The following is a 19,731-nucleotide window of genomic DNA, read 5'->3' as shown; positions in this document are numbered from 1 at the left end:
AATATATTTTTGTAATAATATTTACTTTTCGTGCAAGTCCAAAAACTGTGTTATTTAAAGTATCATTAGTTTCCATATATCATCAACATTCCTAATTTAAACATGGTTATTTTAACCATTTTTTATTCATTTTCAGTAGATAAAGTAAAGCTATTATACTGTTTTTCAACTCTAACCACTTTTTAGTTGAGGAGAAGATTTTTATGCAGAAATTTTGTATAAAAACACAGTAATTGTAAGCTATTTTCTCTGTTATAACTGAATATAATGTCTCCGTAATCATTCATAAACTTTAATGCTCTATCCTATAAAAGGATTGTATTCCATGATCTTTGAAATGTGTGGAATTTGAATTTTTCTAATGTAAACATTGTTTTCTCCTCTTTTATTCTTACCATAAAGTTTCCCTGTATTATTGCTAATAACAAATGAATTCCCCTTGTTGATGATGGTCATCGACAAAAATAAAAGCTATTTGTAGCTAAAAACATTTTAGGCGAGAAAACAATTATCCCAGAGTTTATTTTCGTTACAACTGTTGAGGTCTCTGATAACAACATACCTTGTTTTTTAAATTTTATCCACGATGAAAATTTTTAGTTTCACTCCAAAACTAGATTCAACCCTCGACTTTATTCGCCCAAATGTCAATTTAACCCTTTACACTCCTATGTCGAGTCCCACTCGATATTGCATCCTGGAAATTGTTTCAAGAGATATCATACACTTGAAAATTACAAAATACAACAATAGTGTATGTAAAACAGATATTCAATTGAATTTATTCAAATTGCTCTACTTTCTAGTTAACGTAAATTTCAAATAAAACACTTAAAAGCTTTGAAAGCCACTGGTAACAGAATTCAAATATAATTCGGAATGCAAAGGGTTAAAACATTCCTTTATTCTAATTCACGAATCCCTTCGCAAACGAAAGATAAACCTCAGTTTCCAAACGAATCCAAAATATTTATTCGTCCTTCTTGAATAAAAAATTTACCCCAACTCCCGTCTAAGCCGAAAGAGAAAACGTCTTTATGAATCACCCTTTCTACGTTCGTCCCTGGTAGTTGGCACCGTCCATCGCACGCTCGAGTCTTTCTGTGTGTGTGTGCGGCCACCTATCGAAATCTTCCGACGCGGTGTCCGTGTGTTGGGGTGGGTGGACGGGCGGTTGGCTGCGTTTATGAGGGCGCGGGCCCGAAATTGAAAAGCACCCCAGCGAGAGCTAGCGAGGGTGGTCGTGCAGCAGTCATTGACAAGCGAAAGACCGTATCAGAGGGTAATCCTATTGGTGGACGGCAGCGTCGCGACGTCCCGGCGTCATTGGTCCGCCTCGTAGCTCCTGGGCGTGGCCTCGAGCTCCTCGTGGGGGTTGACGGGGTTGAGGGGAACAGGGGCTGGGATACCGCTGCATCCCTGGCAACGATTACCGGAAAACCACAGGGTCGTTCGGCGGTAGGAATCCAGCATGGCGGACCTGATAACCCCTCCGGGCTGAATTTACCACTACCGTTGCCACCCCCGCGGCAAGCTATTACCGAGGCCACGCTGCGACTTCACCGCTAAATCTAGCAGCCAGTAGATTTCGCTCGATTTGTCCGGGGGAACACTTCAGGAATCGGAAGTTCGATCGAACGATTAATTGCTCCGTTAACTAGTCTTTTCAAATCCTGGCTCCGCGACCCCGGGTGTACAAGATGTCGCCCGAGGAACGAGCATCGATCGCGAAATTTCTGCTCCTCGCGGGGGATCGGTTCCGTCGGCTGCTCGCCGGTAATCTCTATTTTAATTACTGGCTCCTCGGAAGTTCGCGTTAAACGACGGGATTAACGCAGGTAAATCGCTCGATACTCGAATATGAATCTCTGATAGAGACGAAGCATTCTTCCAAGTACTTCGAAAGGGTGAAGACAGTTCGTTCATCCGGGAGTTCTATTGTTCTCGGGCGCCCAGTGAAATTGCACCCCCAATCCGTCGGACGTCCGATCGTGTTTCAAAGAGCAATTTTTTCAGCCGATCGATGGCTGCTTGGAACAGTTGCACCGGTGCATCTGATTCCAGCTCGATCTCCGCGTAGGGGAACGGAGGGGTGAAAGAAACGGGGCGATCGCGTGGGAGGGAGAGAGAGGTAAAGCGAGTTTCACTACCACGTAACCAACGATCAACAATTGCACGACGTTCAGTGGGTGAAGGTAGGCGTCGTCTCGTGACGGAGAGGGTGGGGGGTTAAAGCGTCGTCGACCAGGCGTCAACCGATCCGGAGGGGTTGCGCGCAGGCGCCGCGACGAGCGTCGTCGGCGAAGCGCCGCGTCAAACGTGCCGGCTATAGGTTAAATCCTCCCGCTCCTCGTTTTTGTTGTTTTTCCGGCGTTGCCTCCTGATCCCGCCTTCAAAAGTGCCGGTGGACCAATCGGTGGCCCGTTTTGCTCGCGGGACGCTCGGCGTCGGGACACCTCTGCGAGCCGCAAACGACGTCATCCTCCGCAACACGGGACGATCGCGTCGCGGACCAACCTCGATCTTTTGTCGAGACACCGACTTCGAGACGTCATCCGTCGTCGTTGGCCACCCTGGCGCGCTCACAGTCCTGCGGAGGTACGAGGTCGGAGGCCCAGAGAACGACGCGATCGTCGGTACGAAGTCAGTTTTCGTGAAACGCACCGGGGGATGAAAACGAACGGTGTTTCTGGGGACAGAATCGCGGGATGCTTTCTCGTTCGAAGTTTGTGAGAGAACGGTGACTTTGGACAGTTTGGACTATTGCTGTGCGCGAGTGTTACAGGAGCCATCTTCTTGGATCATCGTCGCGACGGGTGAGTGGACTTTCAGAATTAATTCGAACCACGATTACCTATTTTCGCGATTTTGAGCTATTTGACGTTTTCTTGCTTTGGGATTGAGCTTGTGGATTTGTGGGTTTTGACTATTCGCGAATCGATAGAGTTTTATTTTATTCTTTCGAAATACTGTGGACGGAGTCTGTCAGTTTTAGCGCGTATTATTAACCATAAGAGTGCTTCGATATTATAAATATCGAAAAGAAACCTTAAGTGACATTAAGTAACATTTGAAGAACTCTTGAGTAACATTTGAAGGTTCGAAAAAAATATCGCCCAGTATTTTTACCTTTCTATATGTTTTATTCCCTTTTGAAGATGTAAATATTTACGTCGAACCTTCGTCACCTCCTGTGGTTTTTACGAACTCATTTTTCGATGTAAATACTGTTTGCCCTTGCGATTCAGTCAGTAAGCCTTAAGGGATGCCGGGGAAAAAAGCTCTCCTCTCGTAGGGACGAAAACCACAGTGACTCGAGCAGTGATTTTACCAAAGAATTTACATAAATTTCTTCTCCTCTGCAATAAATTGCCCTTTCCGTTATTAATATTTATACAGAAAATTTTGTAGTATACTATGTGATTCATTCCATACGCAACAAATTCTTTCGGAGCAGTTAGGAAAAAGGTGATACAGAATAATCAAACCAAATAAGATTGACTCGAACCATACTTCTTTTTTCGTGACAAAATTGTAATAGTTAAGAGTACTTGTACCTAAATTTGTAGAATTGATTTCATTTTTCCGTATTGATTCTATAACTATAATAAAAGGAGTGTTTCAAATAAATATTATTCAGCTTGATAAAAGCTATTCAAATTACGAAAGACCGTTACCCTACTCCATTAAAAATATATTTAGGGGATTTTCATTCAGTCGTTTTAAAAGAATTTCTTGCACATACAAAGATTAACCTTCATAGATCATTTAATTTCAAAATCAGTGAAATCGATATCTCAACTGAAAAGACAACTTGTAACGCATTACTTGAACCACATGGTACACAATACAATGTACTCAACATTTGATTCATGCTCTTATAAATTTTTACGAAACATTTTGTGCGTAGAAAACATTGTTATTCCACGTAAAAAGTATAAAGTAGGGTAAGAGTGGGTAATACGCCCCGATTGATAAAACGCCCCACTATTGTATTACTCACACAAGTATGGATACGCCACTGTAAACAAGGGAAGTACTCGAACCCGGGAATTCTGATTCAAATCTAACTTTGAATGTAGAGCATGACAAAGTATTGCACAGAACAATCTCTTTCTGTATTGTTTTATATTTCGATATATCGTCAAAATGATCAACTATTTGTATAAGATGATTATTTCTATCTCTCAAAGTTACAATGTTATACGTCGAATAACAATAAAAATAATTCTTTTATCGATTTTACTTCAAAGTATTGCTTAGTTTTACTCTACATTTATTGCACAAAAAATGAACCATTTCTTTCAATTATTTAATATTCATATAATTCGTTTTTACAGTATTAATAATTTTATAGTTCCCATGTTACGAATACACAGTGATTCTATGTTTAAATATAATTCGAAGAAAAGAAATAACATTTTTTCGTTTAAAGCTTTCTTCTTCAGACAAGTGAATTTTAAAATTTGTCAGATTCTCATGCGATCGAATACGGTTTATCTGGCGCGTCTGACCATTAAGTACTGTTTCTACTCCCGTTGAAGATTAAATCGTACTCTGCTGCAAGCATATACGAAGAATTTTCAAATTCAATTTTCTCGAAAACCATGCCTCAAATAAAAAAATTTTACTGTTGTTTCCTATCTATTTTTGCACGTTAAGACAACCCTTGTTGTATTTATAAATTAAATAAAGTTATTTTTTCTTCATTCTTTCCTCATCATAAAAAGGTTCATATGGATCTTTTTTAAACTAAAATTGTATAAATGTATTGCAGGAGGAGAAGAAGATTTAATATTAATACCTGTATATACTATGTTCGCATTGGTTAACGATCATTTTGTTTTAAAATAATGATATTGTAAAATTAAAAATCGTGGTGGAAAAGATTCTTGGGATTTGTTATTAGTTACGTTAACGATACAATACCGTGTAATAATATCTGTGGATTGACACATGTTACAGTACATTGTCTTGTTTCTACGAGGAATGCTTACTGACACATCATGAATGGGACAACGTCGATTACAACCTCAGAGGAACACCAACATCAACATCAGCAACCCCAAAACGAAACACCATCGGATCATCCAAGAAGTCCTACCAGTCCGTTGAGTATTCGACATGGTAAGTTAATAAAATCCTACGTTAAAAAACATTTACAAATCTTAACTCACGTATTCGAATCTTTACTCAAACATAAACATGATCTTAGTCTTTGCAATGAGTTCGAATCTAGGAATGTTAAGAAAATGAAAATATTTGGAAAACTTGGGACAAAGAAATAATTATTTAATACTGTGATATTACAAATTTAAAAATTAAAGAAAGTACGGCACAAATTCGTTTCCCTAAATGTTAATGATAAAGTCAGCGATGTTTGTCGTTTCGAGTCATCGTTCAACAAACACTTCCGCCTAGATCGTAAACATCCGACGTTAACGCGTGTTCGAGAGACAGACTGCACGTAAATCCACCCCCGACGCACTTTTATCATGGTTCTAGAGTGGTAAGTGGAAAAAGAGGGTGCAACGCGGCCAACGAAGTTATGCCATTAGAGTAATCAGATCTAAAGTGACCCAAAGAATGTAGCAACGCACAATATAAAATTGCACTTCGAATTATATGTCTGTTGCGTACAATTTACTGCTAGTTAAAATACTCTAGTGTAATCTGACAATATTTTTAAGCGTATGTTTATTTATTACGAAATCTTTCTATGCAATTGGTCTCCGAATAACATTCATAAACATTAGTTAAATCCACGTTTTTAAATTAGTTAGATATAACAAAATGAAAACACATATCACAAGAAACAACCAAATGACTCAAAACATTTTTAGTTTTAATTTCGACAAATTTTTCGCTCTAAACGAATTTATCCTTGGCTAGGTTTACATCTTCCTTAGAATTTATATGGGGCAGAAAAGAACTGTGGATCTACATTCAATTTTAACGTTATCGAGTTCTAAAGCGTATCCAAATGTTTGTAAAATTCATTTCTCAAAAAGATATTCTTAGATAATTTTGGATATCAACACCGTCTTAGCAATGTAGTTACGTCGATGTTAAATCTGTCTCGAGAAAGGCACATTTCACAATTTTTGTCGTAACTTCCTAACTAACATTAATGGACATTTTTACCCGTATAACAACCAAAGTATCGAGAACTATGAGGTTAATTAAATACCCCCTCCCCTCAATATAAATATGTTCTAAAAATAAGTCTCAAATATTTTCATCGTCTCTATGCAAAATTCTATGAAAACCAACGTGTAACGATGCCATTTCCCACGAATTCGGTGGAGAAATCAGCAAGCTATCAGAGCAGATGTTCGAAGGTGAGAATCAATTCGACGGATAAGTAATTTATTGTATGCTCCGTGACAAAGATCCTGTAATAGTATTACGATACAACAGAGAAGGTGCTAGAAAGGTGTATCGTAGAAACGATAAGGGATGCAATCCCCGACGACTGAGGAATCAACGTATCTCCCTAATGCGGTAACAATTAGTCGCGAGTTGTAGGAGCGCGAGGGGATGAGGGTGGGTCCAAAGTGGTAGTCGGTAGTTACGAAATCTTTTTTTTTTCGAGCTTTCGGAACCGCCGTCCCCTTTGCTGGTACGTCATTCCACGCAACCCCACCATAGTTCCTCGATGATCCCATAATACGGGGGCGCAGGTGGCGCCTCGCCATCCGCCAGCATTGATATGCTAATGAAATTTGACGCCCCTGGTTTCGCGCTCGTTGTACGCACTCATACCAACGCGACCATGGCTCGCGTTTCCACGGGAAAACCGTCGCCCCGGTCACCATACCGGGCGCATAATTTTTCTCTTCTCGTTTAACCCCTGGCAGTCGTGGCATTTCGCGAGCCTCCGCCGAGATTTAATTACCCTAATGGCGTAACGTTGTTGCCATACGCGGACGGCGACCATTTGGAAAGTTTATGGTCGACCAGTTCCAACGATACCCATACAGGCTATTTCCGGTAATCGTTTCAATGTTGCTTTCAATTCCTCGACTGTAGAATATTTTTTATTATATAATTTTTAACGACATACACGGAAGATACCTTGGTTCCTTTTTAACACTTCTAATCTTTTGTTATAATTAGTTTATTATAACTTTTATTGGAACTACAAAAGTGTCGATCTTATTTGACAAGACATTCCATTACAAAATTTACTATTCTAAAGATTATTGCATATTCTCGATTTATTTTGGTATAAGAATCACCCTTTTCCCGACTGTAGGAGTATTACCGTGACACCCCTGTGGATAGGGTGTGGCTGGTCCGACCGTACAATCAAAACGAAGGCAACCCCTTGTATGGAAATAAATAAAAAAGAGAGTTCAATTTTCGAGAAATTTGAATTTAATCAAGCTTGCTCAGAATCGTAAATAGAAAATGAAAATCGGTCTTTAATATCTATCAAAGCGTCTAGGAGTACCGTAACATAATTTTCTTGGATAATTGTAAGCTTTACGTTTGTGCTCGTTATAATCTCCTTTCGCGATCACGATTCGTCGCCATTTTGAGACTTTACATGTCGCAATCTGTGCCTCTCTGTGAGCGTTCGTCGGGATTAGGGTGTTAACGAGATCGAAAAGCCGACGCGCTTAGGATGTTACGTGAGTTGCATTAATATGATCGCCTACAGTTCATCCCCCGTGAATATAACGACGAAACGATGCGATTGAATTCTTTACGGCGTAGCTGGATTATGCGTGTCGAGGTTTCGGACGTGCTCGGTAGGTTTGATCATTGATTACGATTACGGATACGCATCTCCTGGATCTGATACGATAAAGCAATTGTGTAGCACGCAATTAGCCCGAGAACAACGTGTCTGAAATCCTTATCGTATTAACTCTTGCAATGCATACTATAATATAATAAATAAAATTTGAATCAATACAAAAGTTTCTAAAAGTTTGAAATTTCTATAATGTTTATAAAGCGCTATTAAATACCGGTTATTCGAGGGTTGATATTTCTTTCGATACTCAGTGGACAATATTTTTATTAGAGTATTATCAATGAGTAGGCAAATTAATCCAAATGTTTCGAAATACTTCCATTGGAAAAATATAAAATCAATACGGGTAACGAAGAATGTAAAATTTTAAGCTTCACCAGAGGATAAAATTCAATTATGATACGTAACAAAGTATGCCCTTGACTTCTACAGACACAGTTATCGGTCGTTCGATTCGATGAGACTGATACCTAGCGAGGAAAAAGCTCAGCGTCTTCTAGCCGGGGAGCACATTCAATCATCAAGCGATGGAATACTGTACTCCGTTGTCTGACAATTTTCCGAACGTGATTTTTGCATTTAAAAAACCAACAGAGACAGTTTGGGTAATGGAAGTTCTATCGAATTTTCCAATTTCCAGCGATGAAAGAGTTTTAAATAACTCCGCGGACTAGGGCAGAGTTTAATTATTTTGCAGTGGGTTAGAAAAGGGAGCCTAACCTGATATCGACCTGTTGTCGATTCGCATGGTAATTCGAACGGATCCTATCTGACCCCGCGGCATTAACGAGACCGGAACGAGTTTTCGATCGGGTACGAGGCAGCCGACAAATACGATTCCAGAGAGATCTCGCGCCTTGTCGGGGTTGGCAGCGTGACTAATAAACCCGAGTGGAGAAGCGAAATCACATTTCGTTGATCACGCAGATGTTCGCCGGTCTCCGATCTCTTTGCATCTCCATCTTCCAATTAATATAGTTAACCCAAGGAACTGTATCAATGAAATTTATTTTACAATTAACAGAACGCATTCTATCGCTTCGTACAACAATTGGGGTATTCTTGTCTAGGATTTAAACAAATTTTTATTACACTTTCTTAAAGTATATGTCGTTGAAAATATGTATGCAACAGGATTTGATGTTTGAAAGATTATATTTATTTATGAACGATTTATGTTTGATCACTGCGACATTTTATAGGCTTCTGATAAAATTGGAAAATAAAACTGTTGATTTAAAGGATTGTCAAGGTTCAACTTTAATGAACACCTGGAACGTAGTTTGGGAGAATTAAATTATTTAATTTAGGCCACATTATAAACGTTTTGCTTCTTAATTCCTCCGTAGTATACAAAAATTTATTATTTAGAGAAAAATACAATTGAAAAATAAAGAGAGGAGAATTTCTTTTTATAATTGTCAAATAAGATTTTTTTCCATATTTTATCTAATGCTTCTGACGTTTGCTGGAAGCACGAAATACGAAAAATAAATCCCACAATTAAAGAACTTAATTGAAACGAGAAGGAAAGAGTACTCGAGGGATGAATCAAAGAAAATATCGTTTAGTATTCCCCCATAGCAAAGTCTTCTCACCTCTGTCTGTCTTGGGTTTCCTTTTGAAGATATAAATATTTATGTAGGATCTTCTTTGCCTTCTATGTTTTTTACGAACTCATTTCTCGATGTAAATACTGTTTGCCCTTGCTGTTCAGTCAGTAAGCCTTAAGGGATGCGAAAAAGAAACCACTGATCTCTGAGGAACAAAAACCATAAGTGAATCTACCAAAAAATCCATCATTCGTATAAATTCCTTTTCCAATACAAATAATATTTGCATTATTAAATATTTAAATTTACTAGCTTCCAATTTAATTCAACGAGTAACATATTTTTTATATTATAAATACGATGTACGATATAACGAAATATTAATACAATATTAAACAAGTTACATGACAATTTTCTTATAAAATGAAAACATTTTTATTTAAACTTTATTATACTATATAAATGTTATTCTTTTTCAAACATCAAATGAGTAATAATTTTGAAGCGAATGTAATAATTTGACCACCCATATAATAATTTTAAATTTCTTTTCCTCGTAAACAATATCAATTCGTCAAAGTTTATCAGTAATCGTAAATGATATCAATCTTTATCTATGAATCCATAATTTCAACTACAGATTTTACACACATTGGTTAACTGGTTCGTAAATCCTTCGAAGCGATCCGTAACGTTTGCGTGCGAACTGTGAGCGTGCAATTACTTTATATGCGATCGTCGTGTCGTGCGAACCCCCCTCATGAGAATCAATCAGGAATAGGGGTGGTGGTGTACACTATTTGGGGATGGTCACACGAACCCACGGAAGAGATTTCTAGGATTAGTGGAACGCAACTGCCACCTGATCGAATAAGAACGAATCAAGTATGATCCTAGAAAAATTGCACATCGATCATAGATATCCTATCACGAAAAATAATTTGATTTTTGGTCGATTCTTCTTCTGTCTGAAATATCTAATTTAAATAAAACTTTGTACGAACGTAGATCATGATAAAATATGCAAGTAACAATCTCTTCTCTGCAGAAAATTATTCTCGAAGCATGAAACCAAATGCAAAAGATTGTTCAGCTTTAAATCGTCTACCACACTGCAAAATTAATTATGACTTGTTACTTATATAATTAAAAAGATTTCCTGTTACATTATGTCGTACAGAATGCTTTATTTCTGTTATGCACAGTATCAGGCACAGTTTATTTTTAATTAAAAAAAAAAAAGATTACATTTGGCAATATGTACGAGTTTTGTAGAGTGATATAATATTATTAACTTCATGCAATCATTCCATCAGATTAAAAAAAATTATTTATTATTCTAAAATTATACAGTTTGGGGTACTGTTTTCTATTTAATTGTATTCATTTCTCAAGCTAAAACGCAAAAATAAATATTATTCTTTATAAAGAGTGAATCTCAATTCGATTACCGAAACATATTGGTACTACCTAAGTAAAGTAATTTGTTTAAATAGAACGATATTAATTTTATTTAATTAAATCTAGAAACTAGATGTTACAGAAACGTAGAAAGATCAATAATAGAAATGATCGTTTTGAGTAATTTCTAAAAGACGCAACATTTAATTTTTCCGATTTCCGAGACAGTTGCCCCGTAATTAAAAATAAATCGTGCCATTTTATTGAAATTTATGCGTCGTAACGAGAACGTCTGGAAACCTAACAAAGGAGGCATTAATTTTCAGACTCGGGGGAGAGCAGCGTAATCTCTCCAGGATTACCGGAACGATATAGTCCTTTAGGAGCGACAGGATCGACCTCGAGTCACGATCCTTACGCCTCGAGGTCGGTTCAGGAATGTCCAGTGCCTCTTTGCAGAGGAATACCAACGGATTTCCCGCTCGCGAGGTCACCGTACTTGACTGCACTGGGAAATGGTCATCCTCATTTGCTGGGACAAGTCCAGCAGCAACAGCACCAGCAGCAGCAGCAACAGCAACAGCAACAACAGCAGCCGCAACATGGCAGCAAACCACCGCGCAGCCTCGGTTTGATTTGCGTTGTCTGCGGTGACACCAGCTCCGGGAAACATTATGGAATCCTGGCCTGCAATGGATGCAGTGGCTTCTTCAAAAGAAGCGTCAGACGGAAGCTGATATACAGGTGAGTCCAAAAACACGCAGGTGAATTTGAGAATTGAACGATCGCAGGCGGAGATGACCCTCGAGATTGTAAACGTCAACATTTTTATTTTCTTTCTCACATTTTGTTAGACGACTTCAACAGAGCGTTTTATTATTAAATAGGTGCAGTCATTATGGTTGTAATTTTAACAGCTTTGGACATATTTGCGGTATTTTGGTAAAAGAATTATTCTATAATTCTATACGATTGTTTCAAATTTTACCTACTAATGTTCTTAAATAAACACTGTGCAAATTAATGTTTACAAATTTTTTAAATAGATATTTGAAATTGAAGCCTACTACGACCGGTCAAATGAATTAGAATTTCTAACATGCAATGTTATTTTAGCGCCATTTAGTTTCATGACTTTCCTTATGGTACACGTACAATGAATTTTTCAATATTCACTTCTATTATTACTGTTTGTTTTCTAAGAAAAATATGTCTACGATATGATTTATATTGTTTTGTAAAAAATCACAAAAAATTTGGTATTAAATTCTGGTTAGCTTCCGATATAAATAGAAAATATATAACAAAGATAAAAGGAGAGAATCTTTAGTTTCCACTGTCTTAGAACAGTCTAACAACGCGTATTAAAAATACTAAAAGTTTAGACGCGTGCAGTTCCAAAACTATTAGTGTTTTGTTAATTATTAAACCATTGTTAGAAGCGGCAAAGCCTCCCCTTTAAAATGGTTTTTGGTTTTTGGCGATCCGACTTTCCGTTTCGGAGATATCGTAATTTAAATGAAAGCGTAATTCCTCTTCCCGTGTTAGAAAAGGCTATTGACGCGTATTAAAAATATTAAAACTTTAGACGCGTGCAGTTCCGAAACCACTGGTGTTTTCTTAATTATTGAGCCATTGTTAGAAGCGGCAAAGCCTCCCCTTTAAAATGGCTTTTGGTTTTTGTCGATCCGACTTTCCGTTTTCGAGATATCGTAATTTATGTAAATGGTAATTTTTTTTAATTCGGCCGTCTCACTGTCCAGCTCGCGTATAATAGCCTATTCACGCGTATTAAAAATACTAAAACTTTAGACGCGTGCAGTTCCAAAACTATTAGTGTTTTCTTAATTATTGAGCCATTGTTAGAAGCGGCAAAGCCTCCCCTTTAAAATGGCTTTTGGTTTTTGATGATCCGACTTTCCGTTTTCGAGATATCGTAATTTATGTAAAAGGTAATTTTTCTTAATTCGACTATCTCTGTCTCCGTCTGACGCGTCGCGCCAGACCTCTTTGTCGCGCGTGAGTCGAGACAGTCACGCGACCAGGAAACGTAGTATTTCCAAGAATTTACTACGCACTGTTTACTATCTTCACGCGCGTGATCAATGAACACGCGCGAGCGCAACGAAACGTAAACAAACTCTTCAAAGCCTTATATTTCCGGAACTAGCCATCGCATCGACTTGAAACTAAAATCGCTATATCTCCGGAACTAATAAAGCTATCGACTCGCACAAACGCTCATTTTAAAGGGCATTTTATACTCTGTCTAATGACTATACCAGCTACTATAATTTTTGCTATCTTCTATGTTTATTTTGTCATTTACTCTCACGCTCGACTTGAAACAAAAATTGTCATATCTCCGGAACTAATTACGCTATCGACTCGCACAAACGCTCATTTTAAAGGGCATTTCATCCTCTACCTAATGATCATATCTCCTACTACAATTTTTTCTATCTTCTATGTTTAATTTGAAATTTACTTTGACGTTACATACTAAACGAAACTTCAGTAATTTCTATCGATTGTACATGTGCCTATAATACTATATTAAAGATTGTTTATTTAATTAGAAACGAATTTGAATTTGTATTCTGGCAATGAAATTCTTCACAATATCCCTTTCTAAATTCCTTCGAAAAAGTGGAAATTTGTAAATTTAGACTATTGTGATAAGTCGTATCCTATGAATTAATTTAACCTATTATAATTTATGCTGTCCTCTATGTTTATTTTCAACTTCACTTTGACTCCAAAGGTTCAGTAATTCCTATTGATATTTGTGTGTGATAAAACTGGATTATAAATTGTTTGTTTAGTTGAAAATTAATTTAAATTTGTATAGAGGATGTTTGCGTAATTACTAGCCAGTACTTTTTCTTAAATAATTGTTTTCTCTGGAACTATGGTATCGACTTGAAACAAAATTTCGTTTGTAAATAGTATAAGCAAGGGACGAAACAGGATGGGCGAAATAAAAATTTTCAAATCTAATTTTTCCGAAAATGAAACGTCGTATGAAAACATTTATCCCTGAACCTTCGACTTATTTTTTCCTAAAGAATCACTCCTTACGAAATCGTACCACCATTGGCGTAAGATCTTGTATCTAGTCGAAGGTAGATCGAGGTAAACTGCTTTCTATTGTCCCCTGGTGAACGCTTTCTGCGGAAGACCACCGGCAACAGACTCCAATCTCGTATCAGATCGAAATTAGTCAGCGGATCCTCTTATGGCGTTTAATGTCAAACTGGCCAGCCAGTGGCGCCATGTGGTCCAAGTCGAGTGGGCTCATCGTAATACCAGGCAACAATGCGGAACGGCATAATGTCGAACCCTGGAGGACCTATCCACCTAACCCTGCGTTCCGTGTATACGGCGTACTATTACCATCCCCTGGGAACGGCCATCCATCTCCATCGGATCCCTCTCAACTCGGAATCGCTGTCTGATACGCTCGATCCGTTTTACACGGAGCCACATACGAGCTTCCGGCGTACGTGTGCGTGCATCCCTTTGACTACGTACGTGACTATCGATAACGGACGCGAGTAGGTGTGCGCGTTAAGCCTGTCGAGGAGGTACACGACTTGATACACAAACTATTAACCCCTGTACTCCCTCTTTGAAAAATAAATGTTGAAGCTAGAGCCGTTTTGAACGCGTGACCCGGATGCAAACAGCAGCAGACGCTGTTTTTCAAACTTCTTCGAAAGTCTACCGAGATTTTTGGCAGGATTAGAATCACGCGTATTCGGTTTTAAGCCATTGACGTAGTTGTGAAGGATCAGGATGAGAATTTGGTAGGGAAGCTTCTTCAAATAGAATTTTTTCCTCCGCTTTAGATGTTTTCATACGCAAACCAATCATCACCTACTGATTCGTGAATATATAAAAAATCACCGTCAGTATTTATAGCTACACCGATTGCATTCACTATATTTAACTTTTCTATTATTAGTTAACTATTAAATGTTATTATTGTTACATCTATGTAACGTTTTATATGTGTTACTTCTTGAATGCATTGCCTGAAAACAACTAATAATTAGTTAAAAATCTAAATACGAAACTGTGTTTGAATTTCTTAAACATAACTTGTCTGTTATACTAAGTTTATAATATTGTAGCCCTCTATGATCGAGTATATCTAACAAAATATTAGACTCGAATCGCAGTTATAGTAATGCAGCGTAATATAAAGGATGGTGTATTTGAGACAAGTGATCTATATAACTCGTTTATTTTTAAATATAAAGGAGAACGTTTGGCTTCGTAGAAAATATACCATAGTTATGCTTTTTTAATAGTAGGTGGAAGTGCTAAGGATATATCAATATTGTATTTTGTTCGTAAGTAGAACGATGTACTTTTTTATTTAAAATTTGTAATTGCCCTTTAGTGACCTTGAACTGTAGGTTATTCGATTCGTCTACAAAATAGGTTCTAGGAGATAAATAAAGAGTGACCTTGAAATGTCATTGGTGCTTCCACCTAGAAAAAAAAGCACCGTTACATGTTCTCCATGAAATCAAACAACTCCTACCTCAAACATTTTTTTTCTCTTTTTAAAAATAGACAAGTTATCCAGATGACCTGCCTTAAATGTCTCACCCTGTATTTTTATCGTACGCTTATTACGAGTTATAAATATATCAATAATGGCTAAACGATTGCTCATCGATGAGAAAATGAAGGAAATACACGCAAACGCGAGTATAGTGATGAAATTTCCGAAGGAAAGATTTATACAAACGATGAGATAATTTTGACAATAATGTCTGATGGTATTTGTACATTACAATTTTGGCCCTCTGATATTCTATTCTGATAGAAAACATGAAATTCAGCTTCGGGATCCATTGATGGTCTACAAAACATTTTTTACAAATCGTATTTGTAACAGTGCTTTCTCTCCTGTCGAAAAATAACAATAAATTTGGATTTTTTACTTTTTAGAGCCTTTTTGACGCGATTATCCCAAACAAATAACACCGTTACCAAAATCAACGTAATTTCCACGTTGAAAATTCTTCCATAATATTGAAATATAAAGTCGATGCGACATGAAACAATTGAAAATCTGAATAACACCTTTTTTATTTACACGTCACGATCATTTGCACGAAGTTTTAAAACTACCAGTGCCAGACTAAAGTATTACTTTGAACATTGGATAGGAAATATACTCTGCAGCCAAATTCATTGCATCTATTCATCTTTCGAATATTAAGGATCTAGCAAAATCCATTCTATTCGTTTTCCGTTTGATTTAATCGAAATAGAAATTGATCAAACGCGGAGACTGATGACCCTCTTGCATCGTTCTCGATCTCGCATCGTATCCCGTCACAGCGCTTTTTTATTCTTTACCGCCACCTCTCCTCGAACGGCCGTAATGCGGTAAAGAGTGAAGAGCCTTCGCACAGATAACCAATTACACGCAGAGGGGAATGGACTGCGACAGATGCGTCCCGATGTGATGCGCCGCGGCGGCGCATCGCCCATAATCGTCGGATTAAAGTCCAACTTCACGGATCGGTTAGATGCAATTAAGTACATCGTGCATGCTCCAGATTGTATCGAGTGTTCGCGCGAACTCCCATCGGGCCACACTTGAATTTTGCGCGCGATGGATCACCAGCCACGATGGTTTTTTTTTTAATAGATTGGTCGATAGTAAATTTCTATTCAAATTGCAAGCCATATGAGTCGCAGACTGTTCGTGCACTGTTCGTGAAAATGTCTCGTGCTTCGAACGTGAAAGTTAAAGTGGTAGAAAATGAGGCGTTTCGTAATTTGAGAGTACTATTCGCAACTTGTTTGCTCAATTCGAAAGCTATCCAATTTCTGGACTGCATCGACGAGATGAAGATTCAAAATTCGTTGATTAAATGTTGGAACATAAAACTAACAAACATTCTTAGAATTTCTAACTATTTTTCATCAAAATAAGCATTGTTTCTATTTTGAAACATTAAAATACTTCAATTCGTCCAGATGTTACGATTTTTCAAACATACGCATGAAATTTTGGGGAACCATTTCTGGCCACACATTAGATTTTCGGTAAGGAATTTTTTTCTCAAAAATGCGTGGGATTTCATGGGTATATGTAATGACCAAAAATGATTGTAATAGACCCTTGCAACCGAAAATAATTTTTCCAGAACGATTTGAAATTTTTTTCTCGCCGAAGAATTTCTGCATTTACCCACTATCAATTTTTCAACCATGTGTAATGTAGTAATACAATTTGCTAATAAAAAATAAAATATATAAAATTCCTACGCTTTGTTCGTCAAGTATTTGGTATCAACGTATAAAACTCGTTTCTATTCTTCGTGTGAACCCGAGCCAGCGAAAGTTAACGAGGTATCGCTGTAATATAAAATATAAAAATGCTTACAATTTAATTACAAATTCCAAACCTGATTTTTTAATGAAATTTTAATGGCAAGAAATTCAAGCCTCGTATATTCGTTAGTTATCGCGCAAATCCTGTTGGAATAGAGTCAGTAAAGGGAGTTCGAGTGATAGTACACGTTATCACGTTGCACCGCAAAGAATCGATCTCTTTCTTGATCGCAGCGGGGTTAAGTCATCGAATCATCCAGAGCCGGCGAACGACGGGCGCGATAACAGGCAGCACATGTTTCCGGTAACTCGATGAAGCAAACAATGCAGGCCGGTCGAAGAATAGAGAGATGCGTAAATAAATGTATGATGTGGTTCTGAAGGGTGAATGGCTAGGGCGATGTATCCCCCGTGTTGCAACGAGGAGACCCCTGACGGGGGCCTGGCACCGCCGAGGAGGCTCGCTGGGGTGTGAACGCAAATCAATTTGCGAGAGGAACCCTGCTGGCGCGACAGCACGCAGCCACCCTTCGGTGCCCTTCGTACTCCACCGCCTCGGGACAAGATAGTTCCAGGACGGTGGCGTCCTTTCGTCGCGCGGCTGGATCGAACCGCCTCCTTGTGAGTGACGTTAGTTAAAATCGCGCTAACGGAGCCCCGGGAATCGATCGACCGCCCCGTCGACCGATCGAGCCCCGGGCTATTGCCCCGGAATTACGACTCCAGCGATCCTTTTTTTCGCGCTCGACGCGTACGAGAACCTCGGACGGTTAACTCTTTATTTGTCGTTCAGGTTACGCGATGTTTATTTTATTCGTATCCAGAGCCATTCGAATATTTGGACGCTTCGGTGATCGAAATGTTTTTTATATTATTGGGTCTTTCTTTATTTCTTTATTAAAAGAGTTACACGACACCTTAGTCTAAAACGTATTCTCCACTATTACGAGGGTCGTTCAATGAATCTTTAGAAAATCTAAGACCTGGGTAGCATCGAAAATGGTTTGATTTTAGTAAGCATCATGACTCACTAGACAACTGTCAAAGTCTCAGTTATATCCACCTTCTCCTTTTGCATCGAGACAATGCACGGGTGCACTATATTCGATAGTCAACATCATGGAATTAAAGGTCAAATTATTACAACATCTACTATTTTCTCTGCATGTAACACAGTTTCGTTGCTGGTTGTATTATTGTTCATACAAGACTTAAAATTCTGAATTAAACCGGTGTTCCAATATTTTTGTCGCCTGCTGTATATCAATTTTGCAAAGATGAAATGCAACAAATTGCCGGAGCGGGTGCAGTAGTTAATTTTCGTGTCGATTGATTCGTCTTATAGAGGGAGGGGGGTGGAGAAAATAGGAGGAAGATTCCCTAAGCCTCCAAGAAACGAAGTACCACGAAGCTACCGCGGGATTGGATGAAATTAAGAGGGATAAGAAGAAGGTACGTGACCTCGAGCGGTCGCAGCTTTACGTTAGTCAGCTCGAAGGGATAACCGGGTTAGCCCAACAATGAAAGTAATCGAATTTAACGCCAACTCCTGAGTGCGCAGTCAGGATTTCCGGCAAGTGCGCCCGAAATTTGTCGCCTTTCCGAAAGGGACAACAGCCGCCAAGTTACGGCGATCGTCGGTGAAACATCATCGTCAACGATCGATCGATCCCGGCTGGGACAATTTTCTTACTCGATTTTCTTGCTGGTCGATGACTAGGAATGATTTATGACTCGAAAACAAACTGTATCATGCTTAAAAGCAAAAACCGAGCAATGTTTTTGTCTGGATAAAATTTTTGTTGCTCGTTCAATGAAAATAAATATTTTAATCACAGATAATCATTGAACTCTTCGATTGAATTTTTCTACGTTAGTCTTAATAATTAGGTATTATTCGAATTACATTTTTCTGCTTCTATTATCCAGGTGACTTTAAATGGATTTAATTAACATGGATTTCTCAAGCGAGAAATTAACCCTTCAGCAAGGAATATTCCCATATATTGTTCCTACAGTCTATAAATATATACATTTACCTCTCAATACTAAAAAGGAAATTCAGGAAACTTTGCATTTTCTTTTATTTACATATTATTTATTATGTCGAAATAGCGTAAATTTTCAATATATTTGTAAATATTTAATGGAATAATATATAATTTCAATGCCTCCTCAAGAGTTGGGTGAATTTTAATTCAAAGCTTCCATTTCAGATATTTTTAAATGTTTACGAATTACAACGTTATTAAGATAATGAATTTGTATGATGATAACGAAGGTTCTTTGGCTTCGGAATCATCTTATATGTTTGGAAAAATTGTATGTTCAGATGTCAAGCTGGTACTGGAAGATGCGTCGTAGATAAAGCTCACCGAAATCAGTGTCAAGCGTGTCGACTGAAAAAATGTATGCAGATGGGAATGAATAAAGATGGTGAGTAGTTTAATTGAACACTACGACAAGTAGTTACTTCTGCGCGATGATTAATTTCTCCTTTCGTTTCCTTTCATTTACCTGTTCTGCATTATTTACTAGTTTGAAAGGAATGTACGGTTTTAATGGATACTCGAAAGCGAATAAATTGCGATATAGCTTGGTACATTTAGGATGACTTTAATCATTGAAATTTCGTCTACGTGCAAAGGA

At 38.0% G+C, this 19,731-nt stretch overlaps 1 protein-coding gene across 2 annotated transcripts in view; it reads left to right on the top strand.

Annotated features, from left to right (window-relative positions):
• The first annotated feature begins 2,536 nt into the window (after window positions 1-2,536).
• Window positions 2,537-19,731, top strand: part of LOC143342343 (photoreceptor-specific nuclear receptor) — a 38,971-nt gene continuing 21,776 nt past the window's right edge. For both annotated transcript variants that reach the window (XM_076766115.1, XM_076766116.1), the window contains exons 1-4: window positions 2,537-2,816; window positions 4,966-5,127; window positions 11,046-11,463; window positions 19,415-19,518. In XM_076766115.1, the coding sequence (XP_076622230.1) occupies window positions 5,007-5,127; window positions 11,046-11,463; window positions 19,415-19,518 (643 nt within the window). In that variant the 5' untranslated portion in view covers window positions 2,537-2,816; window positions 4,966-5,006. The remainder of the gene's footprint in view (window positions 2,817-4,965; window positions 5,128-11,045; window positions 11,464-19,414; window positions 19,519-19,731) is intronic.

Source organism: Colletes latitarsis, chromosome 6, assembly GCF_051014445.1.
Source record: "Colletes latitarsis isolate SP2378_abdomen chromosome 6, iyColLati1, whole genome shotgun sequence".
NCBI classification, from domain to species: Eukaryota; Metazoa; Arthropoda; class Insecta; order Hymenoptera; family Colletidae; genus Colletes; species Colletes latitarsis.
The sequence above is the reverse complement of the archived record's forward strand: the minus strand, read 5'-3'. Positions and strand labels throughout refer to the sequence as shown.